Raw genomic sequence first — 20,736 nt, forward strand, 5'->3', positions numbered from 1 at the left:
TGTGTGCACATGCATAGTCGTACACAATTCACTGCAGTCGTACAGTGTATCATTATATTGTATTAAACTTGTACCTATACACACTAACTGTACTGTACAGGACATCACACAACACGTGGTTTGTCAACGGAGAGATAACATACCAGTACACGTTGTGTGTGAGTGCTTTTTGCGCTGGGTAAGAAATTCATACTTCCCTGCAATGGGAAAAGAAAAGAAAAAGGTAAGTTTGACATAATCATGCTTTGTAATCTTGTCCACGTCCGACATTGTCTTTCATGTGAGCAACTGTAAAAATAACCGTTGACAGTGCATGTGCTGTGAGGGAATGATGTGTCCGTGACTAAGTTGTTAGTCCCGTATATTCTTTTCGATGTAATTAAGAACGCGAAGGAATAACTTCTGTTCGTGTTATTAGAATTAGAAGTCTAGTAGATTATTATAATATTTTCGGGTTTCTAGGGCCAGATCGTAATATCGGTCCCCTCTCGTTCTGCGTGTGCGTCTCCACTATCTATGTGCAAAGTCTGTGGAGGTTGAAAGAAGTCCCCGGCTATGATGAAATGAACGGCGGTGAATGGAGCAGAGCCAGTGCAGTGGAGTGGACAGTGGTGGACTATTTCGCGATAATCACGATAATTGATAATGCCGGTTTCTAACTAGGTCTAGACCGCGACCGACCACTATCGTCAATTACCGATGTAATAAGCTAGTTCACAGTTACGATCTGAGCGTAGTGCAGATAAAGGTCATTGCAGACCTTCTCTTGAAATGGATTTGCAACTGAGGTATTCAGAACCTAGTTCTATCGGAATGATCGGTAGATACATGTAGGCCTAGGGCTTCTTGACAACTGTAAATTTAGTCTGTGTCGTAAATGAACCAGGTGCAGATTGGTATTTACAGGTGAATGTGCATTCTTTTCAGCAACATTAACAAAAGCCATTCATGCAGCACTGACATGTAAATTAACACTGCCTGCATTGCTGTTTTCAACTGCTCTTCTGGAAGACTATTCCATGTTTTGCAAACTCTGTGGTTGGAGAGGTCATTGCAGACTAGTGCTAACTGTTAACTGTGAACTGGCTTATACAATTAAAGTCGCCAGACATTCTGATCGCATGTAACGCGCGCTGCGATTGGAGATCAGCTGGGGCAGGCGAAGGATTTTTATCTCTCTCAAGGAGACTTTCTTAATTCACCTTTTTCCTCCATAAAAACACAAATACAATCCAAATGTATTTTACCATATGTAACAGGTGACAAAACCATTTTTAATGCAAGAATGCTTTTGATTTTGAATGGATTTCAGATGGCAGATTAACAAACTTTTTCAAATGTGATGATGCATAATGCATCCTACATTGAAGTGTGTGTATAAACACACAAACACACGCTAATAATACGTGGCAGGCTATGGGCGGCGAACTAATTCAGTCAGTGCCTATACAGATCGTTAGTTCGCCAACCCGGCTACCGGGAGTGCATAGGAAATCCACGCAAGTGGCGACTATAAATCTGGTAATTGATGTAATAGATGTAGTATGACATACATGTAGCCACGAGCTACGGAGACATGTTCGTAGAGACACATTGTCATGGAGAATTAATACAAGTGCTGGCATACATACATACACTGATACAGGTCTCAGAACTCTTAAATTTAATTTTCCATAACTTGTGTGAACTGCATAGACTAGCTAGTAAGAGTTTGTCATGACATGCAACCCCCCCCCCCCTTTTTTTTTTCTTTATTATGCACTTCTTTACGTTGCCTCACCTCGGAAAACTGATAGGGTCTAGACCTAGCAACATACATGTCATGAATAAAGTAGTGACTTAAAGTAATTTAATGCGACCCCCCCCCCCCCTCATAATTTGACCACAACGCTGTCCAAAATTCAACCAGCTGCTACATGTACATCATGTCTGTAAGAAACATGCTTTATGCGCACAGTCAAACCATTTGGGCTTGGTGTGGGTGCTGTGATATCATGATGAGTGCTATAGCATGAAATTTGTATGAGCATCTATGTACTATTTGTGAGCACTCAATTGTCAGTTTTCTTCCACTTTGCTTCTTTGACGCTGTATTTGTTCTTTTTCTCTTGTCATCATTCAGTTCAAGAGTGGTATTGCCACAAGTTTCATCACTAGAGCATCAGCTGTCAAGAGGCTGCAGTTAAATCTGGTCAATTTCAGGTAAAGATTACCCTTGCATTACACTAGTTACCTGTAAAGTGTTAGCTATTTCTTGCCTTGTAATAGTGTAACAAGTACTGTACGTGCATATACTTAAATGAATTGGTGAAGAAGTTGTTTTTATATTTTGTATCAGTACCATACCAGAATATTTTATGCTTGCCTTATTCCATGCCATAGAGTTTGTCTCTTACTGACTCTGAATCTGCAAAGTTAATATAGAGAAATGTTGAAGAGCATACAATTCTAAGAGGAATTTAGTTTATTTGATGAAAAAATGGTTTCGAAATGGCTGTGATATTCAAAACAATGTAAAACTAAGTGACCCTGACAGAAGTTGGATCCCACCTTTTGTTAGGATTACTTTCTTTGGGATGCATTGTATCTCAATCATTTCATAACCAATATTCATCAAATACACTTTAAATTCCTCTTAGAATTACAGCTGTATGTGTTCAATATTTCATATTAAAGGTTTCTCAGTGTCTCAAAAAATTCATAAAAAAGGAAATCTGAAACCCCAGCTCAACCAAAACTGTACAATTAACAGTTGGCAGCAATGTCAAAGATGGTGTGCAGTAAACAGCTATAATGTATGGTGAAGTCAGTTGTGTTATGTGTGTACATTATAAAAGAGCTGAATTTTCTCATTTTTTCAAATTTCATTATTTTTTGATTTGTAATATACATATTTTTAAACAAATCACCTAAGGCAAGGTTTATTTACCTCCTTATGATCTTTTTATCAACTATGTTTAATTCTGCAACCTACAGTTGCATGAAAATGACAGACCACTGAGGAATCATTGAGTCAATGAAAAAAAAAAAAAAAAAAAAAACATTGTAGCTGCTGGAATACATTTGCTTTTGCCAGCAATACAGCAGAAGTTCTCAGCCTTTCCTACTGCAATAGGTACTGCCAATACTACTTTTCATACATGTAATTGTCTCTTTTATATGGAGATCATCACAGAAGTAAGACTATTTTTTTTAGCATTCTTCCTGGGGGACAAGTGTGTCTGTGTATGCTAAGAAGACACACACCCTTAGTTCCCAACACTACAGGCTTCTGTATCAGATCCACAATGTGAGAAGTGCAGATCAGTAGCACATGGAACTTTGCTGTGGGTATACTGTGAATAAAAGTTTATTGCAACTGTTTAACGAATTGCCCTTTATTGACACAAATAAATGTAAGCACTGAATTGATCAGTGTTTTAGTAGTAGCCATGACAAAAAGAAATCAAGAGCATACATACTCAAGCTGTGCATATTATAAAGTAGGACGAGATTTTTTTTTTTCATCATTGCAATATCTTAGTATGCATTAATAAGCATCAAAATAAGCGAGGAAAAGTTCATTTTCTGTGCCTCTGACATGATTCTATACTTTCCCAAAGTGAGTTGTGTGAGTCTGTGAAGTAGAGCAGTGCCATCTGCACTGGTCATTGTTCAGAGGTGTTGGGGTTAATCTACACTTTGCATACATGTATGCCTTCAATCAGGCGGCTGTGCATCCTAAAGGGTATCTATCCTGTGGAACCCAAGAGCATCAAGAAGGCGGGCAAGGGTCAGCGGGTTCACCGGACTTACTTCAGGTTTAAGGACATCCAGTTCCTCGCCCATGAGCCTATCGTTCAGAAGTTCAGAGAACACAGGGTGAGTTCTGGTTATTTCTACATTAGAGCTGACTAATGGGGTTGGGATTTCTGGCTGACAAGATTTGTGCTGTACATGTATTGAAATATGGAGGAACGGAAACATATCATGAAATCATAGAGGTTGTTTTTTTTTTTTCAAATAAATGAGTTTCAATACATCTTTGAGGTGTTTTCAGTCAGAAATATTCACATAATAGTGCATTGATTGCATTGCTAAAATCACTTTTTGAGCACACTTGTGAATGGGAAGTAATGATGCTTTATCTCTATTTACAGATGTATCACTTTTTGATGTGAAATGTGCTCATTGTGAGAAGATTTTGGTGGAAGTCTTGCATTGTACAGAGTACTTAAATTACTTATATGTATTTTATCTATTCAGATTCTCGAGAGCAAATTACCAGATATATGTAGTTCAAAACCATTTTGAAAAAATGCTATCACAAATACTTTGCACACCACATTGTCCAAAGGATAAACACATTTTCCCAATAATGTAACTTTCTGAAAATCAGATGTTACAGATCTTGTGAAGAAGAAGAAGAAGTGCAGTGCTTCATGTAGATAATCTAGATGACTAGGTAAATAGAATATGGAGCAAAATATAGAATTCCATTCGTATGATAATTCTCCCTGATTGCCCTGCTTGATTGATGCCATTTTGCCACTGTGTGAAGACCTTCATTTTCCTCAACCCATGCTACCATTATTATTTTCTAATCTAAGGTATTTGTGAGAAAGGTGAGGAAAGCCAAGGCAAAGAAAGAATGGGACTCTGTGAACAGACTGTACAGGAATGAACCAAAATACAGATTGGATCACATCGTCAGAGAGAGGTACATATGGCATGAATATAGTGATGATTACATGGTCATTGATTTCAATATGAATATTTTGCATGGTTCTACTATACAAATGCATTTTAGTTGCACATTACATATTAAGTCATGAAGGTATGAGAATTTGAAGTATCGGTATTAATGTATCTCCATGAAAAACAAACAAACAAACCAACAAACAAAAAAGAACTGGAAACCCACATTGATTTTGTGCTTTGAATTAGTGTTTGGAAGTTTATTGGATAGTATTCAACCAGTTGAAGACGAGCCCCAAGAATACTGTGGCAGGTGTCTATGGGAAATGCATGCTATAGCAGAATTGGTCCGTCCTTACGGCTTAATTTCGTGGAGCAAACATACATTTGTATCCTAGGTCACATATTAAAGGTTACTCTTCTTTTGAAGTGGATGTTTCACCACAGGATTTTTTATCAAAACAGCATCAATTGTGTGCCTTGGTGTTGTGCTGCAACATTAGTGTGCTAATAGATTACACAGGTGTTAGTCCATGGAGCGTTTCAAAGTCTAGTAGTATACTACGAGTTGTGGCAGTTTCATTTTAGCAGCACTGTTAATGACTCAGTCCAGATGTTCATTGGCCAACAAAATTAGAGTTCAAGAAGTACCCTCTACTCTTTTTCTTTCATTCTTTTTCGTCATTTTCTTCCTCCTTTTTCTCTGTCTTATTATTCTCTCCCTTCTCTTTATTCTTCATCTTCGTCTTCCGTCTCCTTTAAAGATTGTGGAGTGCAACCTAGAGTCTCGGGGTTGTTTGGCCCTGTGGTGGCACTTTAGGCTGCCAGCATTGTTACATGTATTGTCTCCCAAAGTCATGAGATTTCTAGATGTCATTGTTACAATCTGTTGTCATAAGAATGCAGTTCGGTAGAGAATTAGACTCATATTGGGCATATTGGGCATAGCATGTGATTATGTATAGTGGTAACCGTTCATTCATCAGATTCCACTTTTCTGTTTCCCCATCATGTCCCTCACTCCAGGTATCCTACATTTGTTGATGCTCTACGTGATATAGATGACCCCTTGACCCTCTGTTCCTTGTTCAGCACATTCAGAAAGAATGCCAAAGTTCAGAGTGAGGTCATACCTCTATGCAGACGTCTCATCGTGGAGTTCATGAACTATGTCATCGCATCAAGGTCATTACAAAAGGTAGCTTGGCGGCTTCATCTGTGTTTAGTCCTTCCTGTGCTTTCTTCACCAATTGGCTCAGATGTCTAGTACAGTGCACTCCCGTTATAACGAACACGGTTATAACGAAATTCCGGTTACAATGAAATAAAATTTAGGGCCGCAACATTATCAACTCTATGTATTTTTATTGTTTATTCATTCGGTTATAACGAAATTTCGTTATAACGAAAGAAAACTGCCGGTCCCGAGGACTTCGTTATAACGGGAGTCCACTGTATCTATGAATTAAATGAATAGAGACTACCTAATCCCCTAATCCTTAATATGTTTCATGGCCGCCTTCTTAGACTGAAGCATATTGCGAGGCAAAGTGGACCTGTTAATCTACAACTATGTGTAGGTCAAGTTTAGATTGTTTACTGAATGCTGATGAAAAGACTTAACTAATTACAGTATGCTATAGGTGCCTATTCTCGTGAAGGGATAGCAAGATTATTTTGACCCCCAAATCTGATGGTACTTATATTCATAGTGCATTCTCTGTTCCATCTCCACCTTTTGAGCAGAATTTGCTCCACAATGTAAAAGGCTTGGTCATTTTACGGAGTTGGATTTTAGACAATGTTTTATTGTGATCACTCAATGTGTACATACTCAAAAGTTTAATTGATCTTTGTGTGTGATGATCCCTTTTACTCTGCATTGATATTGATGGAAATCTCATCATTTGTTTGTGCATTCCCAGGCCCCCATTTCATGAAAGATTTTAGGATAGCAACTCTTGCTGGAATGGCAACTTCTCATATTAGCAACAACTAATCAGGAAGCTAGATTCTTGTCATTATCATGACAGTTGCCATTCCAGCAAGAGTTGCTATCATATCAACTTTTTTTTTATGGAATGGGGCCCCAGAATACTTTCACCACTGTACATATGGTAGAGCTATATTCTGTAGCAGGACTTAAAGGCCCATATCAACAGAGATAGTCATCTGTTTTGAAATGCATTGTGTATATGAAAGATTCTTGATAGCAAAGGTTTCTTTCTTTACTTTACAGGTGTTCCTGTCAATCAAAGGTATCTACTTCCAGGTTGAAGTTCAGGGACAGACAATAACATGGATCATCCCTTACAACTTTGGATATCAAGTAAGTTGACTCCATTCTCTGTCTTTTTGCTTCTCAACACATCTTCAGACCACTTGTGGTCTTTGAAATCTTTTATTTCTGTTTTTATCTTTATATTTGTTATATAAAGAATGGATATGAATAATGTTAATGAGGGTCGTTCACAATAGTTGTAGGATATTTCCATGTTGTGTTTATTCTTTGCAATGATTGTTTTGTGAAAAGGAAGGACCTACGCTCCATTTTCTCAAGCATACGTTTGAACAATGGTTTTAAGTACAGGACCAATGGGGTTTGCCACTGGACTTGGTACTATGAATTCCTGTCATATTGCTATCAGAATTTATCAAGAAGACTCATCTAGTGATATGTTATAGGAGATATGATTGCTTGTTCCTCACAAGATTGGCCCCAGCGTTGTTAAAACTTAATCGTGAAATAAGTGATTTTTCTCCGACTGAAAGTGTCTTTGTTGTGTGTAGTATTAAAGTTCTAAATTGATTACAGTATCTCTTCCATTGCCTTCTCCTTCTAATTTATTCCTGCTGCCCAGGTCCCGGGGGATGTAGATTTGAAGATCATGTCAACATTCACAGAGTTCTACACCACCCTTCTCGGCTTCATCAACTTCAAGCTCTACCACAGTCTCAACCTGCGCTACCCACCACAGGTCAGTTACGTAGCAAGGTTGTCTTCCTTGGCCTCTTGCGCTTTTCCCGTTTCCCCTCCCTCATACAAAAGATTTTCCAAGATGAACATTTTTCATTAAAGCCTCCGGTGGAACCTGGGTCAATTGAAGATCAAGTCTTACTGAACTTTAATATGCGATACCTATCTCAGGGCTCCACACTAACTTTTATTTTTGGTGGCCCAAATGCAAACATCTGACCTTTTTTGGTGGCCCGATCGGGCCACCAAATTCTTCATTTATGCAATTTTGGTGGCCCGTCGTGTGTTTTTGGTGGCCCTGGGCCACCGGGCCACCGGGCCACCGCTAGTGCCTATCTAATGTTTGCTTATGGAAATGAGGTGATAACATGACCCCCCACCCCCCATCGTGAACCCTTCTTTCCCATACAAAATGCAAAATCTATGGGTTTGTGTGCAGTGAATTAGTGAATGTGCAAATTGACAACTTCTGTCATGTGTTAGAGTTACTGCACTACTCTCTCCCTCTCTCTCTCTCACACAATGTTTGCCCCCATAATTGCAGCTGTCTGTTTCGGGTCCGAGCACAAAATCAGAAACGGAGCAAGACCAGGAGCAAGACGACGAGATGGCCGAAGACCTCATCTCCTCCTTCGCCCACGACCTGTCAAAGGTCGATCGCGGGGTGAGGTCAGATGGGGAGGATGAGGAGGATCATGATGAGGATCAGGAGGAGGTCCTCATTGCAGGAGGGGTAAGGAACCTCATTTGTCTTTTCTTATTCTTATACATCTTCCGATAGAAGGATAGAACCATTTAGATGTGGTCCCGATATGGTACATGATAATTTTGGTTCAGCAAGCCCCTAAAACCACTTGTTTGTGTGTGGTTGGAAAACCTCTTACTCCATATTAGTATTTATGACCAAATTGCAATGAAAAAAAATCATATTCAGCATTTCATGTGTTTCTGTCACATACTTATACATTTCGTTATACATTTAGAGATACTTGCAGGTGTTGTACATTGTTGATTTTAGTTGTAAAACCAAGAAGTGCAGGGGTATTTGTACACTGCAATATCAAACATATCTTACTGTGAATTTTTCAATATCTCACTTATGTCTCCCGAAAAACGTATCTCATCTTACCATCAGACAGTTGACGAAGAAACGGTGAAGAAGGCGCGAGAGGAGAGAGAGAAGACGAAGCGATTCAAGAAGCTCTTCGAAGGATGCAAGTTCTTTCTCTCGAGGGAGGTGCCGCGGGAAGCCATCACGTTTGTCATCAGGTCAGTGGGTCACTAGATCTGGCTTTACATGAATGTTTTCTCGCTCGAAAATCGGAGAGATTTTGCGTAAATCTATGAAGTTCTTGCTTGACCAATGTTCCTTGATGATCCTATACCAGTGCCTTCATAATATTTCCCTCCACCCCCTCCCGAGGTTGCAAGCTTTGAGAGTCATGGAGTTGAGATCCTTAGGGGCAGTGATATCAACAATGCCCGGAATAAAAGTAGTCCATATTTGTTTTGTATACCTGGCTGTATTAAATGAAATCTTACTTGGTTGATCATGATCGTGCCAGCCAGTTCACCTTTGCATTGCAGTCGCATCAAACAAGGGTCACCTTTTGCACTGTAGAAGCCAAGCACGTAAGTATATTTACATACGTATTGCTATGCCCCAAAGTAGGGCAGTTTAGTACTATGGGACAGTTTAGTGCTATGGGGCAGTTTGGGTACTATGCAGCAGTATGTATAGTATTATATACCTCATTTCTAGAATCCTCTCATCTGATTGGTTAAAAGGGGAGTCATGAAAATAGCTGTGCCCTATTTTTGAGTTACTGTGACCGGGGCCCGGGCACAGTTAGTAAATAGGTTTGGAGACAGTCGCGACCCCGTACACATATATAGATCGCTCATAATGTACGCACCAATGATACGACCACTGCGCATTCGATCAGCGTGCTGTAAAAGAGACTAGTGGACTAGTTTGGAGACAGTCGAACCCCGTACACTGTACACATAGATGATCACTCATGTACGCACCAATGATACGACCGCCGCGCTGTCGATCAGCATTGATTACGAGTGCTGCAAAAGAGACGAGAATCTATATTTTCGGTATCTATATTTCGGAATCTATATTGTCGGTATATAAAACAAATAATGACTGCTTGATATTCGGGTTACAGTTAAAATTATGTAGGCCCTCGGTGATGTGAAAACCATAACCATGCCCTCAGCTTCGCTTCGGGCATAGTTACGGTTTTCACATCACCTTGGGCCCATAATTTTAACTGTGCCCCTCATAGCAGTCATTATTTGTATACTATTTGTAAAACAGTTGAAGGCAGTCGTTCAATGTATGCCCTCGATTTCAAGCGGGCAAAGTGAAGAAAATCATAAAATGAGGTGTATGACAAGAAATCTATCATTTGAAGAGATTCATCTGCAGGAAGCCATACATTTGTTTACTGAAATGAAAGAAATTTTGTGAGATTTCCATGCAAGTAATTTTGTTACAAGGGATATGTCAGAGAAGCAATTGAACTGCTGAAGGAGGAAGCCCTATCTGATTTTTATGGCCACATCAAACTTTAAGAGCAAAACAGCAGGGGAAAAGGGGGGAAACCACACGCAAACACTAGACTCATTATTTCTACCTTCTGAAGCTGCACAAGTGTAGTTACCAAGCTTGTAATCAAACTAGCTGCACAGATAATACTGATTCCCTCTACTAAGAAGAATTCTTTTATGAAATCACTGCTGTCAACCTAGAATTGGCAAACCCAGCAGGTTTGTAGGGGTTGAAATTGTGTGACTTCATATTGTGTTGGATGCTCTCCAAACCTTCAAAGGCATGTCAGACAACCAGAATTCAAAGTCACCCAAAACTCATACATCTGCATTTGATAGTCCTTGTAGCAATCCAAAGAACACAGAACAAAACAAAATTCTGTTTACATATACATGTACTTCACATTCATTTTCATTTCACTTATGTACATCTACTGTGGGCAGATGAGTTACATAATGGTAATCCTGTTGCAAAAACAGCCAGCACAAAATCTACCATGTACATTATTGATTTGTATGAACACCAGATGTGATGGAATTCACTCTTTGACTGCCGTACACTATGAGACATTCTCATTGTGCAATCTGTTTAGCATACTTTGGGTAGTTTCTTAACAATTTGCCATTATCAAGACTTAAAGGGATGGTACAGTATTGGTGGAGATGAGAATTGGGCTTTTAACTTCTTGCGAGATACCAAGAAAACACTTATGAAATAGTACAGAGCATACCATTCTAAGAGGAATTCAAAGTTTATTTGATGAAAATCGGGTTTGGAATGACTGAAGCATCCAAAAACAAAGTAAAACAAAGCGATCATTAAAAAAATGTGGGTCCCACACTTTATTAGAATCGCTCTGTTTTGGATATCTCGGCCAATTTTCATCAAATAAACGTTGAATTCCTCATGGAATTACATGCTCTCTCATATTTTATGAGAGGTTTCTCATTATCTCACCAAAAATGTTAGAAACCTGAAATTAGGTCTTAACCAAAACTATACAATCCCTTAAACAATCGATGTTGTGTTATGAAGCCTGTTAGAAGACCATATTTTGTTCCTTTTTAAGTTTTCCTCTTACAGTACCTCGGCATTTTTGACCAATTTGAGGATTAGATAAGAATGTAGCAAAATTTAGCTTGTTAATAATCCTGCAACCAATAATAGTGTATATTCAAACTAGGGCTAAAAAAAAAAGAAATAACAGAAGCTTTTATTCCACTGTCTGAAATGCTACCAATGAATAGATATAGATGTTGATAAAAGTTGCCACATTACTCCATATAAATTAAATATTTGGGACTAGATTGGTTTAAAAAACTGAATATACTTTCAGGCAACTGGGTGTAAAGTGTGGTCGTCTGTCAATGTTTTCAATTCCTCCATTGAACTAACTTACAGATGCTTTGGTGGTCGAGTGTCTTGGGACAAGACGATGTACATGGGGGCGACCTACGACGTCGACGATGAATCCATCACGCATCAGATAGTGGATAGACCACAGCAGGAGAAGCAGTTTTTATCCAGGTAAGAGAGAAGAGGGCAAATTAAAACAAATTTTTGTTATAAATCTAACTGTGAAAAAAAAAAAGGAAAAAAAGAAAAAAAAAGAGCAAGGCCTACTACAGGAGTGCATCGCTAGAGTGAAGCAACGTTCTGTGCGGACTTCCCTAACAACCAAATCTTTTGGCAGGCTTAAAAGCTTGACATGAGGCAAAACACCCTGTGTTTGAAGTCTGCCCTCTATAGATTGAAATGCAGTGATTCAGAAAACATATGTTGGATTAATTGCCTATTGTCATTTTAGCATTTAGGGAAAGACATATTGTGTAGACTGTAGTATCACTTATTTCACCTTATATGTCCTTCAAACCTTAGAGATTTGTCAAAACAATGATGACTTTTCAGTTTATATAATTTTTGTATTCAGTAATTTGTCCAGCATCATTCCCATTGGGTAAAAATTAGTAAAGCTTTAGAGTCTTTTCTGCCTTTCCTTTCTGCAGTCTTTATAATCATTACCAGTAGAGAGAATAAACTATATACCAACGCTGCACAGTGACACTGGTCCGAGGGTCACTAACTAGTAAAAATCACTGTTGGACCAGTAACTTTTTCAGGAATGGACCTGTAAAAAATGGAAAACTGGTTACCTACTTGTCCGACAGAAAAGTCGGATCAGTAGAAAAAATGGGTTAGTGTGCAGCCCTGTATATACATTGCAAAGTTTACAGCTTGCACTTGATAACACATCACTTTGTCTTCCCCTATCTCCCACCCACTCCCCCCCCCCCTTTTTTTCTCCTTCTCCACACACCTACCAGGTACTATGTCCAGCCCCAGTGGGTCTTTGACTGTGTGAATGCCAGGACCCTGCTCCCCATGGAGGACTACTTTCCCGGTGCCTCCCTGCCACCCCATCTCTCCCCCTTTGTGGAGGAGAAGGAAGGGGAATATCTGCCCCCGGAGAGGATGGCATCTCTCACCAAGGCAGAAGGTGAGTAGCATAGTTGCTTCTTATACTTGTTGTTAACCTGTTGAGGATGGGCTGATTTTGCTACAACATGCATTTCCCATAGACACTTGCCCGAGTATACTCGGGACTCGTCCTCAACAGGTTAAGATTGAGTATACTCTTTGTTAATCATAAGGTGCCAATATTGGAAAATATGTTAAAACTCATTTATGAGGCACTCTGTTAGCAATGCTCTTAAAGAAATTCCTGTCGGTTTTCTAACCGGATAAGTAATATCCTAATTCTGTATGATTAAGAGGATAAGATGCAAAGAATATTGTTTTGTTCACATGAGTATCCTCTGTCATACAATTCTGTTATTTCCATTAAGTGATATAATCTTTTATTTCAATACTTGGACAGCAAGAAAATAAAAATCCAGATAGAATTGAGCTTTGTCAGTGACAAATGGCAGTGTCTAAGATAACTTGTGTGCAGGAGATAAAAGAAAATGTATATTTTGCATTGGAAATATTTATGATAGTGTGTCAGTGATGACCTGTGAAATTTGCATGTACGTGGAATATTTGTTAAATCAGCCATGTTTTATCAATTGTGACTTGATAACCGTAGACAACAAGGATGAAGAGGAGGATGAAGGGAAATCAGGAGAGGAAGAAGAGGAGGAGGAGGAGGAGATCATTGGCGAGAGCGAGAACGAGGAGGATCTGGACAAGGAGAATGATGACGATGATGAAGACGATGAAGATGATGATGATGAGGAGGAGGAGGAGAGGGCAGAACACGCTCTGGGCAAGGTGGAGAAGAAGAGATTACAGCAACTCAGAAAGGAGAAAGAAAAGCAGGTGAGTGTATGAATGAAGGATGCAGACAACCACAAATGACTTCTTCAAAATGGAGAAGTATTTTGACTAGAGCTCAAAAGGCCACTGCACACACACCACACAACTTTTCCATTACTCACTGGTCATACGAACTAGCAACCAGAAATGCCACATTGCCAGCCTTACCAGTTTCCAGTTGTGCAATTTGGTCGCATTGCCAGTCGTGAAGATTTGACATGTCAAATGTTCACGACAGGTCGTGATCACGCTACAGTATATATAGTGACCTCATGCTATGACAGAAGTAAAGTGCGCATGCTACATGTATGTGGTCTGATCACGTAGTGTGCAGTGTCGAGTCGTGAGACTTGTCGTGCGACCCAGCTTGCCTCCAGAGTTGTGTAGCGGTTGGATTGTGTAGCATTTGATGAGCTGTAGGTAAGACAGATATCTCTTTCTTCAAGTGATGTGTATCCTGCACCAGGTCTTGAGAATCTCCTCACTGTCAAAGCATGGAGGCAATTTTACCAAGTGAAATGTCTGTAGGACATTAAAAAACAAAACAAAACAAAACAAAACAAAACAAAACAAAACCTTGCCCAGCTCTTCCAGAAGGCCTGGAGAAAAGGATTAACTTTTCTATATCTCAGTGATGGGGTATGGGAATGCGTGCTTTGCAGAAAGATTGGTGAAATTCATTTTACATTTTCACTAATTATGTTGAAGAGTACCCATACATAGAGAGAGGACGACACATGAGATCAACTGGAGTGAATTCCCCAACTTTTTATGGGATTAGCTGATTTTCCTCAAACTTTCATTGCATGTTTCAGTAACCAGCAATTTTTCTGCATTTACTAAATTCAAAATATAAATTTGGTAAGTCTTCCTCTTGAACTGTTTTTATTAAGTGATTGAGTGTGTGAGTTTGTGTGCATGTTTTGTTCTTGAGTTTTAATCAAATTTCCAGTTTCTTAACACGCCTTCCTTGTACATCCATGTAGTTTGTTCCTAGCTGGCAATTTTTCAAGACCTTTTCCTTGATGTAGGGATTATTGTGGCCTCATGAGAATTAATCCTGAGAAGATTTTCAGACTTGGCATTGGATGTGACAGCATTGTTTTGTGGACAGTATCTATTTTGAGGTCAGATGGTATTGTTTACAGGTTGGACGATGTGCAGATTTGGATGATGAGTGAGCGATACTCTCAATAACATGTCCCCCACGTGGCTGGGAACCCACTCTGGCATTACCGTAATTAAAGGTAGAGTCGAGTTGAGGGTCTTCAAGGCTGCCTTGTTGTTTGTTTCTCCTGTTGGAGATATCACTTCCTTGAATCTTGTTTGCATCAGCAACCCTAGACGTGATAAAGTTTGATAAAGTGAAGCATTTTTCGATGCTCCCCTGGAATTCATCATTGTAAGAGTTCGCATCTTTTTTTGCCAGCAGTATTCCTTGAGAGTGAAACTGTCCAATCAAATCTTTCTCTAACCGCCTGGTAACTCTTGTGCTTTTTGCAGTTTGATGTGTGCTATTTGAAAGGTAAAATGACTGCATTTTGTTAAAGAGCCCCCCAAAATTCTCTTTTTATTTTCATGAAAATGAAGATTATGCTCAGTTGGCTGTATGATTTGTAATTTCCGCCAATAAAGTTATGCTGTTTGTTGTTATTTATCTGTTTGTTCATCTGTCAGTATTATTGTTTTGAAGATTTTGGAATAATTGTGGATGAAATTTTGAACATAGATCCCCTGTGGTAAAAGGAACGGGTGAATGTTATTTGATGGTAATAATGATCCAGATCCAGATTTTGTTTTCTTTTCTTTTTTTTTTAAGGATGCATTAAATATACAGTTTTATGGCAGTGGTGACTATTTACATATTCGAATGAGGCCTTGCTGAGCAGTGTTATGTGTTATCATGCTGTCCTCCTGGTAAGAGGCAAACACACTGTCCTTTTGATAGGATATAAAATGGAGGTCCCGTGTGTAAATGAGTCACAACCTGGGCACATAAAAGATCCCATTTCATTCATTCACTGTGTTAAAAAGAGCAGGGTGCATATCCAGATGAAGTGGTCTGCCTATAGTACAATATGAATGGACACCATGGAAGGCCAGCTAGTGCAGCTGAAAATGGGCTATATCTAGCCTTCTTGTACAGATGGAAAATGAAAATGTCCTTACTTGAAGAAAGTTTTATAAAGACCAGAGAAAGCCACTCAAGTTCTCAATGTTCTCTTCTACATTGATTTGGTGCCACACAGATCAGTAAGCTGAAGGTGACGGAGGGAGCAGTGGAGATGGTCGACGTCTCCTTCGAGGCCCAGAAGACGGCACGGCAGGAGAGACGCCTCCAGGAGATGATGATCCCCAAGAAGAGGAAGCGACTGTACGAGAGACTCATGAAGAAGAAGAAAGAGAAGGCCAAGGAGGTATGTGTATTTTTTGGTTCCATGACAGTTGCTCCTGCGACAATTGCTCCCATGAAATATTTGCATGCTATTAGCCAAACACAAATTCTACCCACAAATATAACCCTAATCAAACTAAACCTAAAACCCTATCACACCCCATAACCCCAAAGTCCTTGGAGAAGATAAGACCCAAGCAATTGTCCAAGAGCAAATGTTGTGTCACTTTATTTTTCAGCCTATGTAATCAATGTCATGTATCATCGATGCACGTTGTGCATCTGCCATTGTGTCCATTATGGTACACTATAATCTACTGGCATAATGTAGGTTACTGATAGCATCTTACACCATGCATGGCACACTGTTGACTTGTGTGAATTGTTCACTCCTCCACTGCTATATCTGTGCATCATCACAGCTTGGAGATTTTACCTCACAGGAAAGGTTTGTTTTCACTTTAAAAGATGACATGGTTTTGGTGGAACAGTAAAATAAAATGCATACACCCGTACAAGATACAGCAAAAATTTTCTGCCACTGGCAAATATCAGGATGTTTTAAGAGCCTGTGAATGTCTTCAGTTCGTGATTGTAAGGTGTTTAGCTTCACATTTGGTCCTTTGTGACTGTGATATTACTGAAAATAGTCCTCCATTTTTGTTTTCACCAGAAAACAATTAATATTGGCAGCAGTTTCATTAAAAACAAAGACAACAAAAAGATTTTCTGACTCTGCTTTTTATGTGAAACCCTAAAACCTGTAACATGAGGAAGCCACAGATCTCATGTAGAATTGTTGGCACTCTGATATTTTGTATATTTTTTTTGTGTATCACAAAATTGTACTGGCAGCCTTGAAGGAAAGCTAATTCTAGCAGACAGGCTGCTGCTGTTGATGACAGAAGTCAAGCTCTAAAGGCCAGTGAATATTTAGTTGTATACATGAATTTTCATCTGCATGCAGTAGCTACGAATTTCATTTCTTGTTACAAACATTTTTAGTGCTAGAATTTCATGTCATGTTGTCCAACGTAACCCTCACTTTGCACAGGTACAACGTGTAGTCTTGTGACTGCAGTTGGAGAGATATTTAATCAGGCAGAACAGGTAGATTCTAAACCAGCAAGTTAGTAAACTTTGAACTGTCTTATCTTGACATCATGGCCATTTTATTTGATGCCTTGTCCCTTTTCTCAATCCTATAGGTTCGCAAGCTCAAGGAAAAACGTCTGAAGCACGACATGGAGCAGAAAGCAAAGAAGAAAAAAGTGAAGGCGGGAAAATGAGACAAACTTTGACATTAGATATGAACAGAAAGGACTAAATTTCAGTGTTGTATTTTTATGTGACTTCCTGGACTCCAAAGAGCCTATCTTCAGACCTCATTTGTGACACAGCCAGATTTTTGATGACACAAGTTCTGTACTTGAGTGGACATCAATCATGCCCAGAGTGGACAAACTTGTTGGATGGACACTGTTGCTCTGGAGCCCCTATATAGTAAACAAGCATGTCTAGACCGTTGGCCTCGGTCCTCAACTCTTGATCCAGTGACTTTATCAGGTTTCAGGTTCAAGGGAGGTAGTAAAAACTCGCCTCACACAGGTTTGCAACTGTATCAGGAATACAGGTGACTCCCATTACAATTAAGTCCTCAGGACCGGCAGTTTTCTTTTGGTATCGAAGTTTGGTCAGTCAAACAGTAAAATATATAAAGATATATAGATGGTACTTTTGGGACCTCAGTTTTTAATGAGAATTTCATTATAACCAGGTTTGTTATAATGGGAGCGCATGGCACACTGCTGCTGTTGAACCCAAGTAAACAAGCATGCCTAGACCTTTGATGTTGGTACTAGTCTTGTGACCCTGCATCTTTATCAGGTTTCAGGTTTAAGGGAGATAATAAAAAACTTGCCTTCTACATGTTTCAACTGTATCACAATATGAATGTGATGTTTTGGTGAGTTACAAGTTTGAATGGAAGCAGTGAATACGAGGCGTTAGTTCATTTGGTTCATTCCAGGGTGTTTCCAGCAGCGTAGTAAAAGTGATAAAAGTCCCTGCTTCATTGATTAACACCTCACACTAATGCAAGTTTTAGCTGTATTTGGAGCATTTTTGCTTTTTAATTGTTCAGAACATATCATAAATATTGGTATTGAGAGAAGAGATAATTGATATTATGGAATTGATATTTTATCTACATTATTTCTAAGATTAAATTCAGTTATTCATTATGTGACACCAGGTTGTTTTTGTTGTGTTTTTTTTTTTTTTTTTTTTCTGGCAAGGGATGGGGCTGTTGAACACCAACTAAGCTTATTATACAGTTGTCTGTATCCCTTTAAATATTTGTGTCTGATGCATTTTTTGTGCAGGGCAGTGTTTGAAAACATGAAATGAATAAATACAACAAGTACATGGGTTAAATGACAGGTAGAAGAATGGATTCTCATTCAAGTACAGTGGAAACTCAGTATAACGAGATCCTTGGGGACCAAGACAATTTGTTCGTGTTGTCAGATATTTTGTTATTATAGGTACAATTGTAGTCAATCAACAATACAAAACAAAGGAAATAAATTCGTTGGGACTGGAGAAGTCACTTTGTTGTATCAGGTAGTTTTGTTATATTGGATATCATTTCATTGAGTTTCCACTGTATTGTCGCTTGCAGGATGTTTTGCCTAGATTGTGAAATATCCCATTCCCCCATACACATTGCTTTAAGTCTATTCTCATTTAAATCATTATGCCGTTGTCCTATTGAGTCATACTGTCGCCCTCCCGGCACTAGGGCCCTTAAGCTTGCAGGCTTGAAAATCACATGCCTAAAAAACCCCTATGGTCACATCATGTGGAAGAGCTTTCTAAACTGTCAAATTTATTCACGAACAGAAATTTTATTTGGTTGTGAAATTTCATGCTGGGCCCTTCTGCTGGGCAGATGATACAGTGGACTCCCATTGTAACGAAGTCCTCAGGACCAGCGGTTTTCTTTCATTACATTGAAATTTTGTTATAACCGAACAAATAAACAATAAAAAAGACAAAGAGCCGATAATGTTGCGGCCTTAATTTCTATTTTGTTGGAACTGAAATTTTGTTATTTTGAACCATTTTCGTTACAATGGGAGTGCACTATACATCATATTTTATTTTTTATCCTTGGGTACCACCAGTACTTGTCCTGCAGTCAGTCTCTGATGCACAGTTTACTCACCAGAATCAAGTCCAGTGAAATTCATTTAATGTATTGAAGCCTAAATAAATCAAATCATCCAAACCTGTATATTTGTCTTGTGGAAGATGAACTTTGAAAATGTGTAATGTACATGTAATATCACCTATGTTTCAGTGCATGCACACGATTCTCTTGAATGCCCCTGTGTCTTACACAACACTTCACGCAATCCTTTCTGAGATACTGTATATTATACAAATAATGAATGTTTATGAGTGCAATGAACAGAATATTTTATGAGGTGAAAGATGAAATGATCCATTCAACGAGGCGCAGCCGAGTTGAATGGATCGAACATTTCATCTTTCACCGAATGAAATATTCTGTCCATTGCACGAATGAAAAACATTTATTATTTGTTTTATATAACGCCTGAAAGAGATCCTTGTCCTTTCATGTTTTATTCATTTTAGAAACAAGAGAGAATCTGAGATCGCGAGAGTGCTCACTGAGTGCTTTAGCCTTTACGCTATTATCAGTAGCGCGCTGTCGCATACATACACTGCAACACGTACATGCAAGCGCATACGCGTAGTAAACCGGGCTTGCAGTGAGCGTGCAATGGAGCAGATCGTATGGATCCAAAATTGCACAAATGATGACGTCATAGTGAAATGGGCCGAATAATCAATGTCAAACAACCAATCAAATGACAAGGATCTCTTCAGTCGTTATATAATATACAAATAATGAATGTGTATGAGTGCAATGGACAGAATATTTCATGAAGTGAAAGATGAAATGATCCATTCAACGAGGCGCAACCTCGTTGAATGGATCAAACATTTTGTCTTTCCCGGAATGAAATATTCTGTCCATTGCACAAATGAAAAACATTTATTATTTGTTTTATATACGTGTAACGCCTAAAATAGATCCTTGTCATTTGATGTTTTAGTAATTTAGAAACAAGAGAATCTGAGATCGCGAGGGTGCTCACTGAGCCCTTTACGCTAGCGCGCTGTCGCATAAACACACTGCAAACTCAAGTGTGTTGGGCTCTCAGCTAGCGTGCAATGGAGCAAATTGTATGGATCCAGAATTGCGCGGTAAATGGAGCCACAATTGCACGGATGATGACGTTATAGTGAAATACATTTTAGGACGAATGATCAATGTCAAACAACCAATCAAATGACAAGGATCTCTTCAGGCGTTATATAATGTACACTAGTTCAGCCACTTCCATCCACTCATTTTCAGGAGAGACATAAATAAAAAAGCCCATGTGACTACAAGTTTCACATTATTAAAAAAGAAAGGAAAAGAATTTATTCATTGTAGTGCAAATTTTCGTACTTGGTTTTATCAAACGGTTAACAATTCTTGTTACAGGAACAAAAGAAGACTTTTTCACCCCAAGTACTTTTTCCCCCTTCCTGTGAGCCATGATGAAAGGGTACAAATTCAAGGCCACCATTGAAGTCCTGTACATTATACATTCTATGATTCAAACATGATTGATTCTGAAGCATGGCTTTCCGCTCTCCCCTTTCACTTTAAATACATAGTGTACACATAATGGCTACGATACGGGACTGCACACAAGCAACACT

General features: G+C 39.0%; 1 protein-coding gene across 1 annotated transcript; it reads left to right on the top strand.

Moving 5' to 3' along the window:
- The first annotated feature begins 130 nt into the window (after positions 1–130).
- On the top strand, positions 131–19,261 carry LOC140226944 (pescadillo homolog). Its single transcript, XM_072307372.1, has 14 exons — positions 131–223; positions 2,123–2,202; positions 3,708–3,861; positions 4,590–4,699; positions 5,704–5,875; positions 6,917–7,006; positions 7,539–7,655; positions 8,199–8,387; positions 8,790–8,923; positions 11,619–11,744; positions 12,542–12,714; positions 13,306–13,538; positions 15,785–15,952; positions 17,139–19,261. The coding sequence occupies exons 1-14, from the start codon at positions 203–205 to the stop codon at positions 17,217–17,219; spliced, it is 1,848 nt and encodes a 615-aa protein (XP_072163473.1). The 5' UTR covers positions 131–202; the 3' UTR covers positions 17,220–19,261.
- Positions 19,262–20,736: the final 1,475 nt, after the last annotated feature.

The sequence above is a fragment of the Diadema setosum genome, chromosome 4 (assembly GCF_964275005.1).
Source record: "Diadema setosum chromosome 4, eeDiaSeto1, whole genome shotgun sequence".
NCBI classification, from domain to species: Eukaryota; Metazoa; Echinodermata; class Echinoidea; order Diadematoida; family Diadematidae; genus Diadema; species Diadema setosum.

Bases quoted from the DNA above. Each gene is read 5' to 3' on its own strand.
- LOC140226944 (XM_072307372.1), top strand. From the start codon at position 203: ATGGGAAAAGAAAAGAAAAAG. The intron at 4,700-5,703 runs GTACATATGGCA...CCCTCACTCCAG, and splicing joins GATCACATCGTCAGAGAGAG to GTATCCTACATTTGTTGATG. The intron at 7,656-8,198 runs GTCAGTTACGTA...CCATAATTGCAG, and splicing joins ACCTGCGCTACCCACCACAG to CTGTCTGTTTCGGGTCCGAG.